We start from the raw sequence: 26691 nt of genomic DNA on the forward strand, positions 1-26691 counted from the left end.
CTGACGTGTACTGAACATCCACAAACATAGAGGAAGTGAAAGAGGTGAATTTAAAAGGCTTACCTACAGATATTCTAAAAACAAGCGAAATTTTCCCTTCCTTTGGAAAGTAAAACATGCCGGCCGAAGTGGCCGTGCGGTTAAAGGCGCTGCAGTCTGGAACCGCAAGACCGCTACGGTCGCAGGTTCGAATCCTGCCTCGGGCATGGATGTTTATTATGTCCTTAGGTTAGTTAGGTTTAACTAGTTCTAAGTTCTAGGGGACTAATGACCTCAGCAGTTGAGTCCCATAGTGCTCAGAGCCATTTGAACCATTTGCCAAAGTAAAACATGTCTTGGTACAACTATGAACTGCAGATTGAATGAATCTTTAATAGACAAGGTTTGGCTTCCAAGTCATCAAGGAAAGTTGCACAAGATTTCAATTAACTCCAAATATTGTATAATGAAAGTTTTTACTATTATCTGAAGCATTTGTTATTTTTGCTATGTTATTAGGATAAAACTGTCGGATACAATAGAAGTTTGCGTTATGTAACCTGCACACGCAAAATATAGTGCTATTTATTGGCTAGTTATTATTATTCTTTTTAAATTTCCAATTTTTACGTCATTTTTTACATCCTCTGAAAAGGAATTATATGAGCGTCCATACTGAGTGGAAAACATGTTATTTTTTTGAAGCCTATCGAGACTGGGTCAAAGAGTATTAATTATGATACCCTTTCCGTAGTATGATTTGCAATAGATTACTGAAACAGCTACTTATTTCACTCCGGTAGTCACTTATTAGTGCGGTAGTCTGCGAATACCACGATTGAAAAATCAGGAATCTTCCAGGTGTTTCAAACCAGTGAACTGCACATTCAATATTCCACGAACCTTTAGGGGTCGCGTCTTTTCAGCTACTTCACAGACTGCTGGAAGTGGAGAAGGAGGGAATTATCCATTGGGAATTATTGAAAACTATTTTGCAGTTGGGAATTTATCGTACAATGAAGGAAAACTTCCTGATAATTTTGGTTCAACAGGGCAGCCTTGGAGGTGGTAAATTTCATGAACAAAACCCAACTGTATCACATATTTTTATAACAATACATTGTTGCTCGTAAAATTATAAAACGAGATCCTGTTTCGTCCAGGCGAAAAAATGTTGCCTTTGTCGGACAATTCTGTCACAGTCAAATACATTTAATCCACGTCTCTGTGTTTGACTGTCTCTCAAAGGGTTCATTCGATCACTGGGGACAAGCTCTGACATCGGACATATGTTATTCTCAAACTAGTCAAATGCTACGACGATCGGCGATGAAGTCCATTTCAAAATCTCTGACTGACACTGCAAGTTTCTTCGCTGTCTTTCTAAATGTGATGAAGTAAGAGTAAGTACTCCGATTAGAGAAACTATTTGTTAGTCGTTAAAAAAGATGCGAACAGCTGACATGCTGATCACATAAAAACGTTGAAGTGTTTCCTTACCACTTCTTTCGAAACTCTAAAAGTTTTACAAACATTGGTAAATGTATGTGGGTGTAGGAACTGCACATTTCGTACGCGAAAAAGAATCCGACAATACCTGTCGTCATAACCTGTCGCCATACGAGACTGTCGTAACTCACCACAGAAGCCCGTCTAAGGAGAAACGACTGCTGGGAGCCGAAGCGGCTGCTTTGAGTACGGCCGTGGGCTGTGAGGAATACATCCGCCCAAACCCGGTTTTACGACCTACAACTGCCTCATGGATCCCCCTTTGCGGTTTTCTGATAAGAGTAATTTATTACACTCTTGGCCTAGTCCGCGTAGCCGGCGCGTAGGTGTGGCGGGAAGCCTTTACACGTTTTGCCAAGTCACTAAAGCTCAATGACTGTTCGTCCAGGGCAATAAAAGTTCCGTATCTCTCTTGTTGCTTCGTCTAGGTTGATGTACCTCTTCATGTTACTTGCGGAAAGATCATATTGTAAAGCGAATAGTCGTTTCATTGCTCACTCAGTACTTGTTTGTTAGGAAATCGGGATGTGATGGCAATTATAAAAACCCGAGTAATCACTGTCTTCAAAAATATTAGAATTTCCTGAGTTTCTTACTCGTCATCTTAATTTCTTGATTTTTGGAAAGTCTCTCAAACATCACAAATACCATACTGTCTTCTTCTGCCAACAATACGAGAGCAGAGCTATTATTTAACGGGAATTCTGAAGTTAATTGACTTACGCATGTTACGGAGATTGCATAACGCTTAATCTATTCCCAATGGTCATCATTTCCAAAGCGGCTTAAGTCGTTTTATCAGTTATCTCAGCGTTTTCTAGCCCAACACCACGTTTAAGACGTGTACAGTTGAATACCATCACTTGGAAAGCCGAAGTTCTCTTTATATATATTGTCCTGTTCGAATAGATTAATCTACAATGCGCTAGTTTATGGAGCAGGAGTGTGAACCAAATCCCTATTGAATCCACACAGGTAATAAACGATCTTTAGTTTGATACACTCGCCAGCTTGACAGTTGGTTTTTGGTAATTTTTCGCGCTCGTGTGGATAGTTTCTAGGTTGGTCCCCAAACAATACGATAACACTGGCAAATCCTTACAAACACAGACAGATGTCACGCACTGCTCTAGGTTAATTTACAACGGTTGCTAAAGGAACGGCATCCATTCACAAAGTTAAAACAAAGTAAAATCTGCCAAATGATGAAAAACAGCTGGTTCAGACCACACTATTCACCGTGAGCCAACCCACGGATCGAACTTGCACAGGCTATCTGTTCTTGGTCGTTTGCGACCAGTGATGAAAAACAGTATCTCTTGCTGGATGCATATGGGTACCTTCAAACACCTGGACGGTACGGTGGCGCACCATTTCCGCTGCGTTCTCAGGGTCAAAGGAGACTTACCTTTTTTCTCTATTCCAACTAGATGCCAGCCCTCCCGTTACAAAATACAGGTCGAATTATACAGTTGCAATTGGGAATGGAGTAGCGTTTCGTACAAATATTTAGTTCTAGATTTTATTATGTTGTTCTTCCGATCGGAATCTGAGCCGCTGCCGATAGCGTACGTTGCATCATTGATGTCTAACCGCAGTACTACCTGTGCCTTGCGGCATGGAGGTGGAGAGTTTCCTCTTTGAAGGAGGAGTGCCAAAGGATAATTTGATACTATTTATAAATATTTTGCACAATTAAGTGACTAGAAATATCAGGAATGAATTTTAAGATCGGGCTGAACTCGAAATTAATTTACAAAAGAACTAAGTAAGGAAAGTAATGCAGCTATAATCGTTTTGTGCAGTAAGTAACTACTTTATTAAAAAATGTTCTATTGCTATTGGTTAGAAATAGGTGTAACGTCCTCTTCTCGTCGTTCTGGAGAGGAACGCCATAACGGTGCAGCTGTAGAACACTCGCAACCATATTCTCCTAGGTACTATTATTTAAGAAAGTACTTGGTAACCGTTGTTTCCTTATAGGGTATTCTCGACTTAATATCGGTTGGAACAGCGACCACCTGAATCAGAAAAAAATAGCTTTAGTCGACACTCGCACTTTTATTTTCTCAAATGACTAGGGGTGTCCATATCCAGTGCCGTCATCGTTGCATCCTTGTAATATACAAGCAGTTCCTTACCAATGGGGAACAGTTGTAAAACTCGGTACTCACATATACAGGGTGATTCAAAAATGCATGTAAATATTTCAAGGGTGTATTTGTGAGGTAAATATAAGACAAAAATGTTCTATACAATTTTTTCCATACTTGGCTTATTACAGAGTTATGAACAAAACAGGATAATACATTCAATACAACGTAAGGTATTTAATTCCCAGAGTTCACAGTTTAATTACAGTGCATTTGGACTAACAACGCAAACTGATAAATAAACGTGACGTAACAAACTGAAACAATTCCTCGCGAACACTGTATTAATTTAGGTCCTGTTGATTGAACTACAGCAATGCACAATAACTAAGGAAAATTGAAGCATTTTACAGACTATACTGTACTGTACTGTATTTGCACAAATCTTAATGCAATGCATGTTCAAAATGCTGTCCCTGAACTTGCAGACAGACCCGTGCTCGTCGCATCAATGATCTCTGCACATTACACAGTCCGTTCAACTCTCCACGAATAATTTCACAACCACCTTCAATTCTTTGTTGTAGCACTTCTCTGTTCGGTACTGCAGAAGAATACACCAATGTCTTTAGTCGGCCCCATAAATAAAAGTCTAAAGGGTTCAGGTCAGGTGATCTGGCTGGCCAAGCAATTGGTCCTCCGCGACCTATCCATCGATGTGGATACGCAGAATTGAGGTACGCCCTTACGTTGCGGCTGTAATGGGCGGGAGCACCATCGTGCATAAACCACATGGTGGCTCGTGTTGCAAGAGGGACATCCTGTAACAATCCAGGCAATTCTCCCTCCAAAAATTCGCAGTGCGCGTGCCCATTCAGCCTTGGAGGCAGAACATGAGGTCCGAGTAAGTAATTCCCCACAATACCACACCAAATGTTTATGGAGAATTGATGTTGATATCCACGCACAATTCTCGCGCCAGGATTCTCGACAGCCCACTGGTGCATATTATGCGAATTGATTACACCCGCACGAGTAAACATGGCCTCATCTGTGAATAATTTCCGCCGAATGAACATTGGATCATTCAAATGACGCTCTTGTAACCACTGGCAGAATTGCTGACGGCGAGGATAGTCTTCAGGTGTCAATTCGTGCACTTTTTGCAGGTGAAATGGATGCAACTGTTGTCTCCGAAGCAGTCGCCATACAGTAGATTGTGGAAGTCGTACAGCTGCACTAATTTGTCTCGTACTGATAGATGGATCTTGGTCTACCAGGTCCAAAACATGTTCCTCGACGTTCACTGCATGCTCAAGTGGTCGACCTGAATGTGGCCCAGGACGAATGCCATACTCCCGCATACGTCTGTCCACAGATACAAACGTCTGATGACTTGGTAACCGTCTTCCTGGAAACAGCTCACTGTACCTTCGTCTTGCTGCAAGTGCATTTCCATCTGCTGCACCATACACAAGGTGCATATCAGCATACTCACTGTTTGAGTACATCATGTGCACGAAACCTTTAGCCTTCCGACGATGAATGAACGACAGGACGTACTTTTCCGTTACCAACAACATCAGCGCCATCTTCCGTACAGTAGGAGTAAACATCACGTGCAAACAAAAACAAACACTATTCATGCAGTTTCGAATCAACTGTTGGGAGATACGTATGTGAATTACGTACCAGAATATGGCATCCTGCTGCTTGCACTGCCGTCGTTTTGATACGGACATGACTTTCGTATTTAACGATAACTCTGGAATTAAACGTTTATGGAAAAACATTTATAGAACATTTTTGTCTTATATTTACCTCACAAATACACCCTTAAAATATTTACATGCATTTTTGAATCACCCTGTATATGTCATAATAATGAATAATATGTAACTCCTACTTGGGTAAACGAGCAGGCAGTAATGTTCAAGTTAATAAACGATGCGTGTTCCTCATACATGCAAACGATCTTCCGTCTAATATACAACGAGCAGTATTAGTCCTTTTTGCAGATGACGATAGTATTGTAATCAGTCCAATCATACACACGAAAGCAGAAGAAACAGAAAACAAAGTTCTTAAAAGTTTCGTTGACTGGTTTTCTGTGGATGGTCTCGCCCTCAGTTTTAAAAAGACAAAATGTATTCTCTTCTGCATATTTAGGGGTACTACATCAGTGAAAAGTATAACACATGGTGAGGAAATAATAAATAGGGTGGAAACTTCAAAATTCTGTGATGTCCATATCGATGAGAATTTAAACTGGAAAAAGCACATTTTGGAACTCCTAAAACAACTTAGTTCAGCCACATTTGCATTTACGATCACTGCAAATCTTGGGGAGAGAGAGATCAGTAAGTTGACGTATTTTGGATATTTTTTCAGTAATGTCATAAGGAATAATGTTCTGGGGTAACTCATCTTAATGCCAACATACTTGGCGTAGTGGTGACACCAGCTACCGTCACATCACCGCAATTAAGCGCTGTCGTGTTTGGCTAGTACTTGGAGGGCTGAGCGTCCGGGTCTGCTGTGCGCTTTTGGCAAGTGGGGTGCACTCAGCCCTTGGGAAGCCAGTTGAGGAACTACTTGATTCAAAAGTAGAGGCTCCGGTCTTGAAAGCTGACAACGACCGGGAGAGCAGTGTATCGACCACATGTCCCTCCATATTCGCATCGAGTGACACCTATTGGCTAAGGATGACACAGCGGTCGGTCAGTACTGTTGGGCTTTCCGAGGCCAGTTCGGACGGAGTAACTCATCTTTATGAACGAAATTCTTCGTTGCTCAAAAACGTGCTGTGTGCATAATACCTGATGCTCACACACTATCATCTTGCAGACATTTGTTTATGGAGTTGGTGTTGTGGGTTGGCAGGAGAGCCAACACCGTGTTATTAGAGGAAGCCGAAAGGCACGCGTTTTAGCTCACGCAGGCTGGCGTGAGGTCTGGAAAAGGTCAAGGAAATTAGAATTTAGAAAAACGGACGTAGCTGGTGGAATACTTGTAAGTAGGCTGTTTATGTTTTCTTATTGGCAACGTTACGTAGCGCTCTGTATGAAAATCACTGGCTGTGCTGTGTGCAGTCTGTGGCTAGTCTGCATTGTTGTCTGCCATTGTAGTGTTGGGCAACGGCAGCTGGATGTGAACAGCGCGTAGCGTTGCGCAGTTGGAGGTGAGCCGCCAGCAGTGGTGGACGTGGGGAGAGAAATGGCGGAGTTTTGATATTTGTAAGAATGGATGTTACGAACTCCTATATATATTATGACTTTTGATGACTATTAAGGTAAATACATTGTTTGTTCTCTGTCAAAATCTTTCATTTGCTAACTATGCCTATCAGTAGTTAGTGCCTTCCGTAGTTTAAATCTTTTATTTAGCTGGCAGTAGTGGCGCTCGCTGTATTGCAGTAGTTCGAGTAACGAAGATTTTTGTGAGGTAAGTGATTTGTGAAAGGTATAGGTTAATGTTAGTCAGGGCCATTCTTTTGTAGGGATTATTGAAAGTCAGATTGCGTTGCGCTAAAAAATATTGTGTGACAGGATAAGTACAGTCACGTATATAATTTTTCAAAAGGGGACGTTTCATACTTAACTTTAATCCATTAATGATGAGCGTCGCTCTTGAATGTACATTATTCACAATATCAATAGTAACTGAACATGGCGCCTTGCTAGGTCGTAGCAAATGACGTAGCTGAAGGCTATGCTAACTATCGTCTCGGCAAATGAGAGCGTATTTTGTCAGTGAACCATCGCTAGCAAAGTCGGTTGTACAACTGGGGCGAGTGCTAGGAAGTCTCCCTAGACCTGCCGTGTGGCGGCGCTCGGTCTGCAATCACTGATAGTGGCGACGCGCGGGTCCGACGTATACTAACGGACCGCAGACGATTTAAAGGCTACCACCTAGCAAGTGTGGTGTGACACCACAGTTGGGCTGCTCACTACTGCATTACGAAGGAGAAATGACACTCATTACTCCACATTAAGGTTGTTTTCAGCACAAAAAGCGGTACAAACTGCAGCAAAAAAAACTTAGGAATGTTCAGAATGTAACCATATGTACTAATTAATTTGCAATGTCAATTCAAAATGACTCGTTCCACATTATTACGATTTATCGGGCAAAATGATCCATGGAACAAGAAACTAATTACCTAAGTAGCTTTCTTAACACTTACCTATTTCCAGTGGTCATTTTCAAACGTGACTGAGCAATTTAACCAGTAAGCGAGTTTGACGATTGTCCGCCCGCTGTAAGGGGCTGCCTATATTTTAAGGACGTCCTAATAATGGTACTATGCACCGAAACCGGTAGCCGTTTACAAAATAAAAGTGCGAAATTAGGCTAAAGGAAACGTTTTTGTTTCTGTTTCACAATCTCTATATAATTCTATTTGTAGTTTAAATTGACTCTCGACGAGTCCCAATGTGTCGCGTTTAATACCGGGCAGTTGCCTAAATTGTACCATGTTTCAGATTTTACTTATTACAGCCTAAACAGTGAGTTATAACAGCATTTTAACAATGCTCTCCTCAGTTGCAGGACGTTGTTCTTAGTATCTGATTTAAAGAATGGAAAGTCTGAAAAAATCAATTTTATAAACATTGGCAAGTGGTACAAATTACGAATCTGGTTTCCTGAAGGTAAGTACTGTTCTTACAACACTATTTGTAGGCAGTGGAAATAAATTTTTTACTCTCTTCCCCCCCTCGCATTCTTTGCATGAAATCATATTTTGGATTTAGTATATCTGATCATTTCTTCGATTCGGTCTTCCTCACACAATTCGCTATACTGTTTGACCAATGAGTTTCTGTGGTGGCTTCCCGGAAGAGTCTGCAAAAAACTTTCTTATCGCGAGTAGAGCTGTAGTTCTAGATTTCTTCTCATGTGCTTTGGTTGCCTTTGTTTTTGCATAGGTTGTTCGTCAGCCCAAAGGCTCCTAGGTTATGTCTTGAAGTTTTGCTTGGAGCTTTCATCTTTCCCCTTGGATTCGGACACCTTGGATGGACACCTTCAGCTCACATTTCTGCCTGCCATGGCTTCTTCTGCTGTAACAATGGGGAAATCCATATCGTCCTGCAAAGTTGAGCGGAAGTTTTATTACTTCCAACATGCTTAAATTGAACATCTCGTCAGGTGTAAGAATATACTCTTGCAACTCGTTTTCAACACTGTAATGCAGCAAAAAAAATTATATCCCCTATGGCATTTTCCTTTTTATTTTCAGCGTGCCTGTTTATTGTTGGCATAGGCACATTCTGTATAGGTGAAAAATCATTTAATCCATGACTCCAATTTATATACACCGTTAGAACTAAATGCAGTCGATCTGTATTCTGCTCTTGTGAAGCCTAACTGTTGCCATAGTGTAAGACAAAATACAGATAATTATCCAGTTAATAACATATGATAATGAACACATTAGCAAGTTCATCACATTGTTCTAAACATTATGTCGCACAATTGATACTAAACGAATTTTTTGAGGTTCATTATTCAAGCAAGTTTATTAAATTCTACCGTTTCAATACTGGAAACTTATAACGGTACATTATAGGCAAAGTCACCACATTTTCTTTGTCAGTTTTCTACAGACGAACTGCAGCGAATACAGATCCATGAGAGCCTTAAAACTAAGTTAACTTGAAGTACAGAGTGACTATTATTGAACTATATGAAACAAAATCGTCATAACTTCTGAATGGTTTGAATTAGGACGTTCAAACTGCATTGTTTGCCGCGGCGTATGATGAGAATTAGTATGCGCAGGCGTATGGTTTGGTTTAGCGACGAACCCCACTTTCAGTTTTGCATTTTGCGGTCGAGATGTCTCCTGACCCTCAAAGGGTGACTGTGTAGTGTGCAGTGTCCATTCACGGAATAACTGGTGCGATATTCCTTGATGGCATGGTGACTACTGAACGGTAAGTGAAGGTTTTGGAAGATGATTTCGTTCCCATTATCCAAAGTGACGCTGATTTTGACAAGATATGGTTCATGCAAGACGGAGCTCGAACCCATCGAAGCAGGAGAGTGTTTAATTTTCTGGATGGACACTTCGGGAATCGCATTCTGGCTCTGGGATACCCACAGGCCACTGACATGGGACTCGATTGGACGCCATATTCTCCAGGTCGGAACAGATACGACTCCTTTTTGTGGGGCTATATTGAAGAAAAGGTGTACAGCAATAACTCCGAAACCATTGCTGAGCTGAAAACAGCCATTCTGGAGGTCATCGACAGCATCGGTGTTCCGACACTTCAGTGTGTCATGCAGAATTTCGCTACTAATCTGCGCCGCATAATCGCCAGTGATGGCAGGCATGTCGAACATGTCATAACCTAAATCCGAATACCTGTAGTGACGTTTACATGTTGAATAAAGCGTGTGCAAACTGTAGTTTGTAACTAATTTACGTTTTTTCCATATAGTTCAATAAGTGCCACCCTGTATATTCACTCATAAATAAAACATAGTGTTGACGCTTATCTTACAACAATAATTCTCTTCGCCATGTACACAAAAAGTTGAATGAAAACCACAGCAATATCTACATTGTCTTCAGACGATCTTTCCATCACGACACAGAGCTTATAGCTGAAAGTATGGATGGTCTCACTAAAAGTCGCCAAGTAAAAGAGGTACGAATTTTAGAGTAGTGGTACAAATTACGATAGAGTACGATATATGCATATCTCCCCTACCACCATTTAGCTCCTCGCCTGATTCAGACCAATCCTCATTCATTAGGCTATTTCCCAAATAACCAGCTCGAGGATGGCGTCTCAGTGCGCGCCAAGGAAAGACCTAGGATAGTAAATTATCCAAATCAAGTGGTTAGGTCCTCTGTAACGTTAGGTCCTCTGTGACGTAGTAGTGCATATGTTAGTAGTTCTACCCTGTGGCACTGTCTTTTCTGATGCAGGAGTCTGTATCACCGAAACTTATGGATTCTCTTTCGCCAATCTCTGCGCTGTTCACCAGTCAGCATGTGCATACAGGATACACGATGTAAGTGAGCAGCTCATCCGTAGATAAGCTGTCTTGATGTTCATACAAGGCACCACAGCCTTCAATATAACGCACAGTCTCATTACGCACTCATACCACCGAGCAAGGTGGCGCAATGGTTAGCACACTGAACTAGCATTCGGGAGGACGTCGGTTCAAAACCGAATAAGCTGATTTAGGTTCCCCGTGATTTCTCTAAGTCGCTTCAGGCCAATGTCGGAATGGTTCCTCTGAAAGTGCATCCTTCTCCATCCTTCCCTAATCCGATGGGACCGATTACCTCGCTGTTTGGTCCCCTTTCCCGAATCAACCAACACTCTTTACTATGCAACAGGTCTTTCTGCATTGATTTTGTTTTATCAACTCTGGAATAGAAAATCTTGTATTTTGTGAATCACACACACATATGTTTTGTTATCTGCTCTACGATCTTCACAAGGTCCGGTGCGGTTGGTCTTTTCCTACTGACGAAGTTAACAATACCCCCGGATGACTGGAGGTATTTTATTTCATGAGGCTTCTTTCTGCGATACATGAGGCGGTTTTTTGCATCCTTACACCAGTCTTCGTATTGTCCCACATCCTTCGCCTTGCCAAATGCAGGTAATCGCAGATCGCTCCCAGTGACTGCTTCAACCTTCCCATTGTCTTTTACGTAGCTACTACACAATGACTCTTCTCTTGATCTGAACAGTGGACATACCGAAGATCACAATTAGGATCACACACAAGTGGTTTTGTTGATCTTTGTAAGTCTTATGAACAGAATTGTAAAACTACTGTAGGCTATCATAGACCATCATAAGTGAGTGTAGTTTTCCCAGTGTCAGTGGCCAGTTAAGATCGTAACCGTGTTACCTGTATGTTATGTGTGTTGCATACGTATCAGGCGTTACCTAATTTCGATCGCTTTATTTACGTATGCCATCAATGTCTTACTAGATTTCCCTAGAAATCGGAAGTGGTGAACCGTCTAGAAACTGAATGAGTGTATATAAAGGGCCACATAACCTATGGGACATTTTTCTTCTGTATAGTTATCTTCCTGTCTGTTACTTAAAAAAAAAACATTATTTAATACAATTCACTCGAGCTTCCAGCCGTGTCAAATGGTTTAAAATCCTGTAGATCTCCGCTGTTGTCAAGTGGTGATTGTGTTCTGGTTGCTGCTATCATCCTTATACAGCCACACTGCTTTCTGTGATGTTACTGGTGATCGCTCCAGTGTCATATAAACTAATTTTTAACAAGGAATATCCCAAAAGAGCCGTGCGATTTGACAAATCATTTTACTTCATTTTCACAACCAATTCCGTAAACTGAATATGCCATCTTCAGCCCCATATGCACCTCATGTGTAGACTGGAGGCATCAGCATCTAGATGTTATGAATTCGTATTTCAAGTGCTTCTCTCGAAGACTTGACAACAACACAGCACACCTGCAGTCCGAGTCTAAAAACCACAGAACCGTAGTTTTGGTAGAGCGCAATTCTATTTGTGAATACATACTACAGCATGCTTCTTAATTACTGCTGTGCAATGTTTGAGACGCTGCGCTGACGATTTACAGCAGCATTCAATTATGAATGAACTTCCAAACTGCTTCAGTCAAAGCAGTGTTCTTTACTGTTTCCTTAATGTTGTAGCTAAGTGAACTCCAACGTGGGCAAATTCTTAGTGTTCGTATGGTAGATGTATCCATAACCAAAGTAGTCGAAGTGTTTGGTGTTTCAAGAGGCACACTCTAAGATTTATACCACATACATGGAAAGCGGAAAGTCATCCTCCACGAAAGAGTGTGTCGAGTGGTCATGACAGACGTTCAGTGAACAAGACTGTGAAGAAAAATAGCAGAACGACAGCTGTAGAAGTCAGTGCAGAACTAAAAGTCGCACTCGTGAATTCTGTCGGCACCGAAACAACACAAAGGGAGATTCATAAGCAGGGAATTACAAGCGAAATGGAATTCCAGAACCACTCATAAGTGATGCAAATGCCCGTAACAGGAAAACGTGGCGGAAAACGCGTAAAGTCTGGACTTGGAGCAATGGACGAAAGTCATTTGGTCGGATGAGCATTTTTTTACACAGTTTCGAATTTCTGGCACTTTCCGATAGTGAAACGGCTGCGTTCGTGAATGATATGGACAGACGTGTGGTGGTACTCCAAGGGCCCCACGCTTACTGTCCAAGGTCTCGTTACTGTCAAGAATTACATGACCATACTGGGCTGATCAGATGCACCCCATGGTACAAAGTTTGGTCCCCAATGGTTATGCTGTGTTCCGAGACGACAGGGGCGCTGTTCACGTAGCTCGCATTGTCCACAACTACTTTTGTGAGCACCAGGATGAATTATCGCGTCTCTCCTATCTACCACAGTCAGCAGATCTCAATATTGTTGAACGTTTGTGGTCTATTTTCGCCATCCACGGGTTACCAGGTAGATGCCGTGTTTCTTGACTTCCGCAAGGCGTTCGATACAGTTCCCCACAGTCGTTTAATGAACGAAGTAAGAGCATATGGACTATCAGACCAATTGTGTGATTGGGTTGAAGATTTGCTAGATAACAGAACGCAGCATGTCATTCTCAATGGAAAGAAGTCTTCCGAAGTAAGAGTGATTTCAGGTGTGCCGCAGGGAAGTGTCGTAGGACCGTCGCTATTCACAATATACATAAATGACCTTGTGGATAACATCGGAAGTTCACTGAGGCTTTTTGCGGATGATGCCGTCGTATATCGAGAGCTTGTAACAATGGAAAATTGTACTGAAATGCAGGAGGATCTGCAACGAATTGCCGCATGGTGCAGGGAATGGCAATTCAATCTCAATGTAGACGAGTGTAATGTGCTGCGAATACACAGAAAGAAAGATCCTTTGTCATTTACCTAGAATATAGCAGGTCAGCAACTGGAAGCAGTTAATTCCATAAATTATCTGGGAGTAGGCATTAGGAGTGATTTAAAATGGAATGATCATATAAAGTTGATCGTCGGTAAAGCAGATGCGCCGGCCGGTTCTAGGCGCTACAGTCTGGAACCGCGCGACCGCTACCGTCGCAGGTTCGAATCCTGCCTCGGGCATGGATGTGTGTGATGTTCTTAGGTTAGTTAGGTTCAAGTAGGTCTAAGTTCAAGGGGACTGATGACCACAGCAGTTAAGTCCCATAGTGCTCAGAGCCATTTGAACCATTTTTTTAAAGCAGATGCCAGACTGAGATTCATTGGAAGAATCCTAAGGAAATGCAATCCGAAAACAAAGGAAGTAGGTTACATTGCACTTATTCTCCCACTGCTTGAATATTGCTCACAGGTGTGGGATCCGTACCGGATAGGGTTGATAGAAGAGACAGAGAAGATCCAACGGAGAGCAGCGCGCTTCGTTACAGGCTCATTTAGTAATCGCGAAAGCGTTACGGAGATGATAGATAAACTCCAGTGTAAGACTTTGCAGGAGAGACGCTCAGTAGCTCGGTAAGGGCTTTTGTTGAAGTTTCGAGAACATGCCTTCACCGAGGAGTCAAGCAGTATATTGCTCCCCCCCTACGTATATCTCGCGAAGAGACCATGAGGTTTAAATCAGAGAGATTAGAGCCCACACAGAGGCATACCGACAATATTTCTTTCCACGAACAATACGAGACTGGAATAGAAAGGAGAACCGATAGAGGTACTCAAAGTACCCTCCGCCACACACGGTCAGATGGCTTGCGGAGTGTGGATGTAGATGTAGATGTAGAGATCATCGTCACCTGAACTTGCCGCTGCGTTTCAGGAAAAACTGTTTAAGAATCCCTTAAAAACCATACAAGACCCGCATTTGTCCGAGACGAAGTGTAGTTGTTTTGATTTCCAACTATTTCTCTACATCGCATTATGACTGGTAATGTGCAGTGTTTTTGATGTTTCCATATTTTATTCATCCGCTGCTTCTGCAGACGACCTCGTGTGTGTTAGACGTGGAATTACTCCTTGTTCAGAGGCTATCCTTTAATGAAATGTATGCAGTTTCCTTCACTTCCGCCTATAATTTTTATAGGAGTACCACTCATCTACGATCTCCAGCACTCTGTTACTTCGCTGTTCTAGGGATATCCTTGAATTACTTGAAATCGTGACACGAAGGTCAATGGCACACACAGCTACGACACTAACATCACGGTTACCATTCAGGAGCTCCGTGAGTGGCAAAGTAAATTAATCCCTAATTTATGGGTCTCGGATGGATCCCTTATAGTATGTCCGGCGAATCTGACTGTTGGTACAGTCTGTTCTACCTTTCTCCGCCTAGAGTAACCAACGAAGCTGAGGTAAAGACATTGGGGAACATATAATGATTTGTTACCGAAGATCGCTTAGTAATTGCAATGTTCATACTACAGGTTTCGGCAGCTGACTGCAGTCTTCGGATGGGATTAACCCACTAACAGATTCGTCATGATATTTACTTTCAGTTACGCACTTTGAACTTCATGAAATCTAAAACATGTCTCTGAATTTCACAACGTCTCGTCGCATTATAAAAGGGAGAGGGTTCTCAGCGGAATCGTCGAGGAAAGCAATATGTGGAAAAGATTAACAAGATCAAGGAATAGTATGGTAGGAATTGTGTTAAGGCATCAGGAAATAACTTATATGACACGAGAGGTAGGCATAGAAGCGAAAGTAAATAACTAAAATAGAGGGAAACAGATCTGAGGGTATAGATAAAACAGGTAATGAGGACGTTATCGATTCCCGGCGGGGTCAGGGATTTTCTCTGCCTCGTGATGACTGGGTGTTTGTTGTGTGATGTCCTTAGGTTGGTTAGGTTTAAGTAGTTCTAAGTTCTAGGGGACTGATGACCACAGATGTTAAGTCCCATAGTGCTCAAAGCCATTTGAACCATATTTGAGGACGCTACGAGTAAGTATTTGTCTCAGGTGAGGAGATTAGCATACTAGAAACAAGGCTATTGTTTTCAAATTTGAATATAATGCTCATAACTAGTTTCATGAGTGAGTAAGTAATCCATGAGTTTGATGTTACTACTGCTAATCCTGTAAATCAGTGACTACAACGGATACGAATCTTAACGCGGAAACCTGTTTGGTTCTGTGACCACATTTGCCTAAATAGTGAGCTGCACCAACTGTTAATTCCCTTTGATATTAGCGGATTAAATTATTAAAACAGCCTCCCCCAGTAATCCGTACTTTTGATGTCGGCTTGAACAGTCTCCCTCGGTGCAACTTCGTAATTTTCAGCAGGATGGGAAAGCTGGAAACTGCCTATGCGTGATGCGTGACTTCGACATAAGTTAAGCTCCACAAAGAGCTGACGTCGCTGCCCAAATAGCAATAAACCGCGCCCACACCGTGGCCGCCAGTGTGATAAGGGCGCAGGTTCTTAAGAAACCGTGACTGCTCTTCGGGATATCTTGCTGCGTAGCTGTGCTGGTTTTCCTTCGTACGAGTCCATTAGTCTTGCAGCAAAATTTCTTCGCTCGAAAGCCTGCGTACTAACGGAAATCTGTTCTCAGACCGGAGGAGAAAGAAGTCAGCGCCGCAGCCGGTGGAGGCAGAAGACTAAAGTCGACCGGTGCCATGGACTCCAAGGTGTACAAGTCCAATCCAAACCCAAAGGCTACGGCTAACCCCATCTCCAAGCTCTTCGTCTGGTAAGCACAAAGCATTATTTTCTACTTTGTATCAGTAGTTTGGCCAGAGGTAACTGTAACAATAGGATATCTTTGTTAATCTCTTACTTTTAGCTCTACATTATGCCAACTAGTTTCCTGTGATTCGTAGATTTTTGTCATATTTTATCACTGACAGAACAAATGTGTGTACGGGGGAGTTTCGAAGGTAAGTTACGCGTTATTGTGGTAGGTCAAGTAACTTTTATTAAATGCTACACTACGCTTCAACATAACCACCAAGTCTCTGTAAACAGTGGTCGGTACTCGCTACCAATCATTCAGCTTCTCTTCGAAGGCAATCCGCTCCTTGGTCACGGAGACATTCGAGAGCCACTGTCTTTCCTCGACCGCATGGACACAGTCGTATGTTGTCGACGTTGATGGCCTTCCTTGCCGGTTAGCATTACCAACGTCTGATCGCGGAACTGAAAAGTAGCTACAATCGCTTAGTAATGGAAAGCCGTCAGGACCAGATTAGATACCTCTAAGATTCTATAAAGATTATGCGAAAGAACTTGCTCCCCTTCTAGCATTAATTTATCGTAGATCGCTTCAGCAACGAAAGGTACCTAATGACTGGAAAAAGCGCAGGTCATTCCCGTTTGTAAGAAAGACTGTAAGACATATTCACACAGTTATAGACCTATATCGTTGAGGACAATCTGTTGTAGAATTATGGAACATGTTTTATGCTCAAGAGTTATGACGTTTTTGGAAAATGAACATCTGTATAAAAATCGATATGGATTCCGCTAACAGAGATCCTTCGAAAGTTAGCTCGCTCTGTTCCTCCGTGAGATCCACGGCACAGTGGACAACGGCGCTCAGGTTGATGCCGTAAAAAAGGCATTTCACACCGTCCCGCATTGCCATTTAAAAAAAAGAAAGACCTTACGCAGTATTGCAGCAGACATGCGGTTGGATTTATGACTTTCTTGTATATAGAACTCAACACGTCGCTTTTAACGGAACAGAATAGACAGGTGTAAATGTAATATCCAGCGTACGATAGGGATGTGTGATAGGACCGTTGCTGTGTACAATACACATAAATGATCTAGTAGAAAGCGTCAGATGGTCTTTAAGGCTATTCGCAGATGATGCAGTTGTCTATACCAAAGTAGCAACGCCGGAAGGTAGTAAGAATTTGCAGGACGACCTGCAGAGAATTGTTGAATGGTGCAGGCTCTGGCAGTTGACCCTGAACGTAAATAAATGTAACATATTGCGCATACATAGGAAAAGAAATCCAATACCGTTCAGCTACACTATTGATGACAAACAGCTGGAGACAGCGTTTACCGTAAAATATCTAGGCGTCATTATCCAGGGAGGCCATGAGTGGAATGACCACTTAAAACAAATAGTGACAAAAGCAGATACCAGACTCAGATTCATCGGAAGAATCTTAAAGAAATGTAACTCATCCACGAACGAAGTGGCTTATAAGGCGCTTGTTCGACCGATTCTTGAGTACTGTTCATCTGTCTGGCATCCCTGTCAGGTAGGACTGATAGAGGAGACAGAGAAGATCCAACGAAGAACGACGCGTTTCGTTACGGGATCGTTTAGCTGGTGAGAGAGCGTAACGGAAATGTTAAACAAACTCCACTGGCAGACATTACAAGAGAGGCGTTGTGCATCACGGAGAGATTTACTATTGAAATTCCGGGACAGCATTTTTCAGGAGGAGGCGGACAACATATTACTTCCCCCCCACATACGGCTCGGGTATTGACCACGAGGAGAAAATTCAATAAATTTGAGCCAATACAAAGGCTTACCGACAATCTTTCTTCCCACGAACTACTCGCGAAGGGAACAGGTTTGGACGGATCAAATGGAGGTACCGAAAGTACCCTCCGCCACACACCATTAGGAGACTTGTGGAGTATGATGTAGATATCTGTGCGCCCTTGATGAAATTGCTGGCATTTCACTGCAGATGGAGCGACATTAAAATTTGGTCCATGTTTCATACTGAATCCGCGTGAAATTTAGACGTTTTGCGCACAAGAATCGTACTGTCGCATGCACGTAAATTGTGGAGTACGTTTCCAGTTGCCGCGCCGTTTCACTTCCACACTTGACTCGCCTGTTGTCCGCACCGCAACACTAAGCTCTCTGCAGGAAATACTTTTGACAATGCGCCACTCATGTTGTGGAATGGTCCCAGCGTGAGACGACATGTCTAACTTACTTTCTGAAGCCCTCTCGTAATAGAAGTTTTCAGTTATACGTCAGTAGATATTGCAGTACAACAGCATTTAAATATAGTTTATGTGTAGGGGTGTCCTATCTCAAGCTCGTATTCATTCCATTTTAATATGATGTGAGAGGCGTAGCAATTACTGTACTATCATGCTCAAAACTACTCCAACGTCTTGAATACCGTTCCGCTTGATTAACAGGCATACAACATAAAGTAATTTCGCTGCAGGTCTTTTAATCTCTTTTCGGTACAGTCGTTAGACTTTACAGAACTGTTACAAGTCAGTCCGCAGCTCGTGGTCGTGCGGTAGCGTTCTCGCTTCCCACGCCCGGGTTCCCGGGTTCGATTCCCGGCGGGGTCAGGGATTTTCTCTGTCTCGTGATGACTGGGTGTTGTGTGATGTCCTTAGGTTAGTTAGGTTTAAGTAGTTCTAAGTTCTAGGGGACTGATGACCATAGATGTTAAGTCAGTGCTCAGAGCCATTTGTTACAAGTCACACCTAGAGAAAACTGTTATGCGTGACAGTCATTTCAGATCCAACCTAACACGCCAATTTGCAAGTATCAGGAAATATGTTATCGGAGATGAGACAGAAAACAATGCCTCAAAACTCAAGTTTATTACAATAAGTGAAATATAAAACTGTTACCGATATTATTAGTATCTGAGAAAACTAGACGCCGGCCGGTGTGGCTGGCGGTTCTAGGCGCCTCAGTCTGGAACCGCGCGACCGCTACGGTCGCAGGTTGGAATCCTGCCTCGGGCATGGATGTGTGTGATGTCCTTAGGTTGGTTCGGTTTAAGTAGTTCTAAGTTCTAGGGACTGATGTCCTCAGCAGTTAAGTCCCATAGTGCTCAGAGCCATTTGAACCATTTGACAACTAGAAGCCGTAACTCTATCGCAAAAATCATTTAGTAAACCTGTGACAAAACTAATTTTTATTGTGATTAAGAGAATTTGAATTAATATCAGAACTCCCAAAATTCTTTGACAGTTCTAAGTATTCTTGCTGTCTAAAATCTTTTCCAACAACCTATGGTTACGTCGCTCACTTGGAGAGCGATTTGGGATGAACTACTTACTCAACTACACAGTTCGAAACATAGCGTCTAACTGCGTCAAACCTCTACATGAACAGCGTATCACTATAATCCGTTCATCATAAGAATAAAACTGATGTAAACCAACACAAACGCGGTGACTGGTCAGAAGCCGTAGCACACGTACTCTGGCGTTGTTACGCTCTTGGAAGTAGGGCCTACTTATGTATTAGATATCTGATTACTAAGTTACTTTAAATGTAACTTTAAGATATTCAAATGTATTAACAGCCATCAACGTTTTACTTAATCACGCTTTAGCTACGTAGTTTTTATTTCAAAAATCGTGTACAGTCACAGCCTCTGTAGCATTGTGCTCTGATTGTCGCACTGATAATGAGCAGTACCAAAATGACTGAGACTGCGTTCTGTTCCGTAGCGAAACATGTGCCTGGAACACGGTTAAGAAGTGCCGAGAAATAGGCTGTTCTTAATGTGTTTCATAAATTTATGGAGATAATCGGCTTTGATGTTTTCCCACGTTTGTATGCAATGCAGTTGAGAATTACACGTGAAATGAATGTGTAGCGCAATTGGTAACGTTATGGAATGTGAACCAAGTGTGGTTATTTGTGCGTTGGTTCAAATCTCCCGAATATCATTTTTTTCTCGGTAAATTTGAAATACCTACATCTCGTAATTATAAAACTCATCATCATTTTTTTATGAACAATGCACGGCTTCTTGTTTCTAATTACACATTGGACGCAAAATCTCTGTTTCCATTTCAAATGCAAATTCTTAATTATCGATGTTTTATGAAAGACTGTTCATAAACGTTGTTTAAATCAAGAAAACATAACAGTTTAATTTTTCAAGGCAAAAACGAAAAACCAAATCCTCTTTATTTGGACTAGGTCCATCGTTTTATACCACAGAGGTAGATAAATATCGTAGAAATATGAAAAACAGTCATTTTTACAGCATCAAGCACGTCAAACAAATGCCACATTTTTACATTTGCTACTCTGTCTTTACAATATGAACCCAACGGAACTGATATGGAGCCAAGCTGCGGGATTTGATCCGAGATGTAACAAGACTGTTAATGGGGGTAAGACGTCAAACGGGCCGACTCATAGCAGGAGAGGCACCGCAGGACATTTTAATTTTCACTGTCTATACTTTTACAAATAAATTCATAAAAATTTGTCAGCATGACCAAGAAGTATTCAGGATTCACACTGATAGCAGTGGACGTTGAAAAACATAACAAAAGCAATTTGTTTTATATGTGAAATTCGACTATTTTTTCCGTTACCATTGGCTGCATTAATTGCTTCAGGAACACTTTTCTTCATAAGTAAGAGAGATTCTTCAACGAATTTTCCACAACATACAAATCATACTTAAAGGAGAATGAAACTCTAGAATTTATTTAATTTATGAAAAAATGACTGAGTTATTACATTTTAAACTTCATGTTTAGAAAAAACACAAATTTTATAGTTAATTTGTCAGCATGACCAAGAAGTATTCAGGATTCACACTGATAGCAGTGGACGTTGAAAAACATAACAAAAGCAATTTGTTTTATATGTGAAATTCGACTATTTTTTCCGTTACCATTGGCTGCATTAATTGCTTTAGGAACACTTTTCTTCATAAGTAAGAGAGATTCTTCAACGAATTTTCCACAACATACAAATCATACTTAAAGGAGAATGAAACTCTAGAATTTATTTAATTTATGAAAAAATGACTGAGTTATTACATTTTAAACTTCATGTTTAGAAAAAACACAAATTTTATAGTTAATTATCCCAGTTTTTACCACAATTTTTAATAGATTTGGAAAATTCTAGAGTTTTGCATTAAGGAGTTTGTGTTTAATAAGCGTACCAAGTTTGATAGTAATAGGGTATTTATTTTGGATGCTACATGTACCTAAGTACAGAAAATTGTGTTATGTTGAAAATGACCGTTCAAGTTTCTGCTTGTATTTGGCATAGTTTTAGAACTGTCCAGCACCATAAGCAGGTTCTATTTCGTTTTCAATATCAGTTTCCTTCCTCTTCACATTCCTATGATGCACTCTTCTTGATTTTATGACCTCCAAAAATGATTTATAAGCTTTCACTACACGCTTTCTGTCTATCGCATACAAAGCTTTGATACAGTTCACTCCGGGCTTAATTCACATTTTCTCTAATACATATTTCCTGCTTTGCACACCGTCATTAAAACATGAAACTGCTTCATAAACACCAATAGCAAGTGCATTTCTTCCCAAAACGACGGTTTTGGGCAATCTTTCCCCTGTACATTGATTAAAACTTTCATTTGGGTTTTAGGTACCACCATGAAGGCATTTCTTCAGTAAGTTTTCATTTGCAAGGTCCCTGAATATAGGTTTGATGGCTTCCATTACAGCAGTTGGTAGAGAATTCCTATGATGATATTCCTCACCACCAGCAATTGACCTTTGGTAGCCGCACCATGATTCACTTCCTTTTGGGCATTCGTTGTGGATAGGGTTATTGTCTGTGGACATTTTGTGGATGTATAAGGCCCAAACTGCTTGCTTCATATTTTTCAAGTCCCCTGTGTTCCTTCTTATTGCCAAACCATAATATGTCTGTAGTTTGTCAATTTCTGCATCCGTCAGTCGCCCTCTCCCTTTTATTCCGCTCCCATCAGATAATTTTTTTCCTGACAAATCTTGTCTCAGCCTTCTAAGTCTAGTGCCAAATCCTTTCTGTACAGTCGTGGACAAAACGAGCGAGACCCCTCGCCTTTTCGTTATGCTGATCTGCACATCTTTAAAGTCTGCTACACAGAATAACAGGCAAGGAGGCGAAGTGCTACCAACATACTATGCACAGGCGTAAAATTGAAAAACTATCAAAACTTCGTCAGCCTGTTTTCAATCATGTTTAAGACTACAATTAACGCTGATCAGTGTGTTAAACACAACACGTAAATATAAGATATAAATGAAAGAAGAAACGCTAATTAGTATGAACTGTATTAATAAAAATGAATTTCAGCTTATCGAGGTAACTGTTTTAGTAAGACAAAGTACTCCAGATCGTTACGAATTAGCAAAATATTATGTGCATTCGGCCGCGAAACGGTCTGTATCAACGTTCAGACCAGTCATACTGGATTACCGTTGCTGACCTACCATGAAAGTTTGCAAATTTAGCAATGCGTGAAGATTCATAATGAAATTCAGTGAAAAATCATTCAGTGCCACACTTAAGTCAATTCAATTATTGACAGAAACGGAAAAAGAAGGCAGTAGCAAGTATGAAATTCTACAAGAGTTTCATATTGACATCTACAGGGCGCCGGTACAGAGTAACGGTAGCAATAAAACGTATTGGGGACGAGAGAATTTCTTAAAATTGCTTTACTGATAGTCTATCTACCTCCATCAAGATTATAACCGAAAACAAACCAGACCTCCCTTGCAGTAGCAAACACCTTTCACTGCGCTAGCAGACAACCCATGGAGATAGCCCTCCATAATTACCCCAGACATGAATAAGCCGGCAATGACAACTGCAAAATGATCTGCAGTTACTGTTGCATAGAGCTTTCTGGACTCAAAAACATGAATTTTCTACCTTTATGTCACCACAGGAAATAAACGGCGACAATAGCTGCCAAACGTATTCTACAATGTTTAGAATTCTCCATTAGACTCGCCACAGCCATAAAACGTTCAAAAATAGCCGAAGTGTTTCTCAAGCTAGCTAGCAATGGGACTGCTCGCACTTCTAAAACGCGATCGCATTAATACTGGGATCTGAATTATCACTTGTATAGGCAAATGGATTTTATTTGCATTCCTGTAAAAATGATTTGGATCGAAAGCGTAGCTACGATTAAAATGCTGATGTATTGACTGCAGCCGGCCGTGGTGGCCGAGCGCTTCTAGGCGCTTCAGTCTGAAACCGCACAACCGCTACGGTCGCAGGTTCGAATCCTGCCTCAGGCATGGATGTGTGTGATGTGCTTAGGTTAGTTAGGTTTGAGTAGTTATAAGTTCTAGGGGACTGATGTCCTCAGATGTTAAGTCCCATAGTACTCAGAGCCAAATCAAATCAAATCGACTGCAACTAGAACACTTCGAACAATGAGTAGGGGGAATTATTTATGCAGCCCTCATCTTCAGCAACTGTCGTAGCTATTTTCGTTGTTAGGATTTCGTCACCTAAAAATGGAACCCTACTATTTGCACTTTCTTGATCATCTATCTGTCTACCGAACCCTTAAATCCCTTTTACCTTGAGTACGGGTAGAAATAATAGGCGGAAGTGTATCGCATTTCCTGCGGTATACGGTCTCTTGGTGGTGTAAAAAACTGAGCTTTTATGTCAACGTACTCGAAAGGTACAGCCATATATATAAATGAAATTTACGCGAAAGGTCAAAAAATGAGTGGTGCAGAATTATCCTTCTAAATTTACTCACTAATAAGAGTATTTTGTTATTTCGTTAAACACGCAGAATGATTGTCACATAAGTGGTGACATAAAGGTAGAAAATTCGTGTTTTTTAGTCCAGAAAGCTCTATGCAACGGAAACTGCAGATCATTTTGCCATTTACATTGTGAAATTGCCGGCTTATTCATGTCTGGGGTAATAATAGAGGGCTGTTTGCCTGGGTTGTCTACTAGCGTAGTGAAAGGTGTTTTGCTCCTGCAAGGGAGGTCTGGTTTGTTTTAGGTTCTAATCTCGATGGAGGCAGATAGACTGTCAGTAAAGCAATTTTAAGAAATTCTCTCGTCCCCAATAGTTTTATTGCTACCTTTATTCTGTACCGGCACCCTGTGGATGTCAATATGAAACTCTTGTAGAATTTCATACCTATTACTGCCTACTTTTTCCGCTTCTGTCAATAATTGAATTGGCTTAAGTGTGGCACTGAATGATTTTTCACTGAATTTCGTTATGAATCTTCACGCATTGCTAAATTTGCACACTTTCATGGTAGGTCAGGAACGGTAATCCAGTATGACTGGTCTGAACGTTGATACAGACCGTTTCGCGGCCGAATGCGCAAAATATTTTGCTAAATCAGTTATGTTATCTCGATAAGCTGAAATTGATTTTCATTAGTACAGTTCATACTAATTAGCATTTCTTCTTTCATTTACATCTTATATTTACGTGTTGTGTTTAACACACCAATCAGCATTAATGTAGTGTTACACATGACTGTAAACAGTCTAACAAAGTTCGGACAGTTTTTCAATTTCACGCCTGTGCATAGTATGTTGGTAGCACTTCGTCGCCTTGCCTGTTATGCTGTGTACTAGACTTTAAAGCTGTGCGGATCAACATAACGAAAAGGCGAGGGGTCTCGCTCGTTTTGTCCACGACTGTACATGTCCCACACATTCTAACTTCTGCACAATAGTCTCAGCTCCATATGGTGCACAGTTTCGAACCTCAAGGAAAGGTTTACTGTTACCATCACCAAGGTACTTCACATAACGCAGGCCACGGGAGGCAACAGATCTGGTATACAAGCTTACAACTCCCTGCACTTCCATGCCTCCACTTGAGCCTTTATAGTTCATATTACATACATGATCTGCAATCCCTTTCACACAACTATGACAAAATTTACTCAGCACTTCAGCATCTAGTACCTTACCAGTGTCAACAGATGTTGTTGTTACAACACCATTCAATGAAGTGTGCCCTCTTTTTTGACAGGTACCACCAAAAGCAGCCACTATGTCCCTGTCACCATCATTTTCAACATTAGATTCTTCTGCAGCACTTTTCATTGAAGGTTCTGCAACTTCTTTTACAGCCTCAATCATTAAACCATAACACCTCTCAAACTTTGCTGTAGGAGGAGGAAGAGTCATCACTGCACAAAGTGTTCTTTCTGCCTTCTGTCCCCTACCAATAAAGCGCATGCCACATGCTACCCTCAAATTCACATCATAACCTTTGTTTGCGATTTTAGATGTCATGCAAGACGCGCCAACGTTGCATTTGCTGCATATCACAGATAAGTTCGTAGCAAAGCCTGTCCTGGCACTCTGATCTTCCACCAAAGAAACACACTGAACACCAAAGCAATGCTTGCACATAACATTGTCCAATATTAATTTTGACAGTATGTTAACATTAACAATAATATTACATGAACCTTCGGATTCACAGCCTCCATTTTCATTAGCACCAAAAACAAGTTTCCTTCTAGAAGCACTCGGTGGTGAATTGTTTACTGGCTCTGAGAGGTTCCAGTCTTGAGCCACTGGTGTAACATTTGTTGTAACACTCTCTGTATCTGTTGCCGTGGTGACGTTGTTTACGGTTGAAGCAACGAATTCTAGGCATCCTGTGGCATAATATGCCACAAACGAACACAAAACAATACAGCAAAATGAAAATTGTGTCGAAGATCACAGCACCACACTGCACGCCTTTCAAAACAGAACAAACAAAATCATCGATGAAAACAATGCATATCGATAGCAGCAGAGAAAGTATCGATATCGATAGTCCTTTGTTTCACGTATGACTATCTTTGGCACAAATATTACATTCGGTTTCTACAGAGCGAAATACACTTAGGTATGACAGAAGAATGCTGTGCAGAGGGGCGTGGCGCTGCACCTTCATACACTTAAGACCAAATTACGTACCTTATAACTCCTCAAATATATATGTTTTATACATCAAATTATTCACGAATATGTGCGCTACAAAATAAGCATATTTTTGAAAAATCGATTTTTTTTAAATTTTTGACGTCCTACCCCCCTCAAGATGCCAGACGTACTGGAACTAACGCACGCAGCTTTTTCACACGTCACAGGCGAACGCTGGCGGGATATAGAACGGCTCGTCGTAAAAGAAGAAGAGAAATTGCTGCGCCTGGTTGACTTCGTGGATTCTGGTTTTGATAGGCTCGTTATCAACGTAGCAGGTGACACTTCCAGAACTGAAATGTATTTCTCGGATTCGGATAAGGAAGGAGCTAAGAGATTACCTGACGACTGACTGTAATACATTCAGTGGCTTCAATATTTAACTATACGGTGAAATCCTTCAATACTCTCTTATGTTACACACAGATTATGCAGAAAAATTACTCTGTGGTTAAGTCAGGAAT

General features: G+C 41.3%; 1 protein-coding gene across 2 annotated transcripts in view; it reads left to right on the forward strand.

Annotated features, from left to right (window-relative positions):
* LOC124776302 (ATP-binding cassette sub-family C member 4-like) overlaps window positions 1–26691 on the forward strand; it is a 380895-nt gene that overhangs the window by 54140 nt on the left and 300064 nt on the right. For both annotated transcript variants that reach the window (XM_047251227.1, XM_047251228.1), the window contains exon 3: window positions 16133–16270. In XM_047251227.1, coding sequence (XP_047107183.1) covers window positions 16133–16270 — 138 coding nt within the window. The remainder of the gene's footprint in view (window positions 1–16132; window positions 16271–26691) is intronic.

Source organism: Schistocerca piceifrons, chromosome 2 (genome assembly GCF_021461385.2).
Source record: "Schistocerca piceifrons isolate TAMUIC-IGC-003096 chromosome 2, iqSchPice1.1, whole genome shotgun sequence".
Lineage (NCBI taxonomy): Eukaryota > Metazoa > Arthropoda > Insecta > Orthoptera > Acrididae > Schistocerca > Schistocerca piceifrons.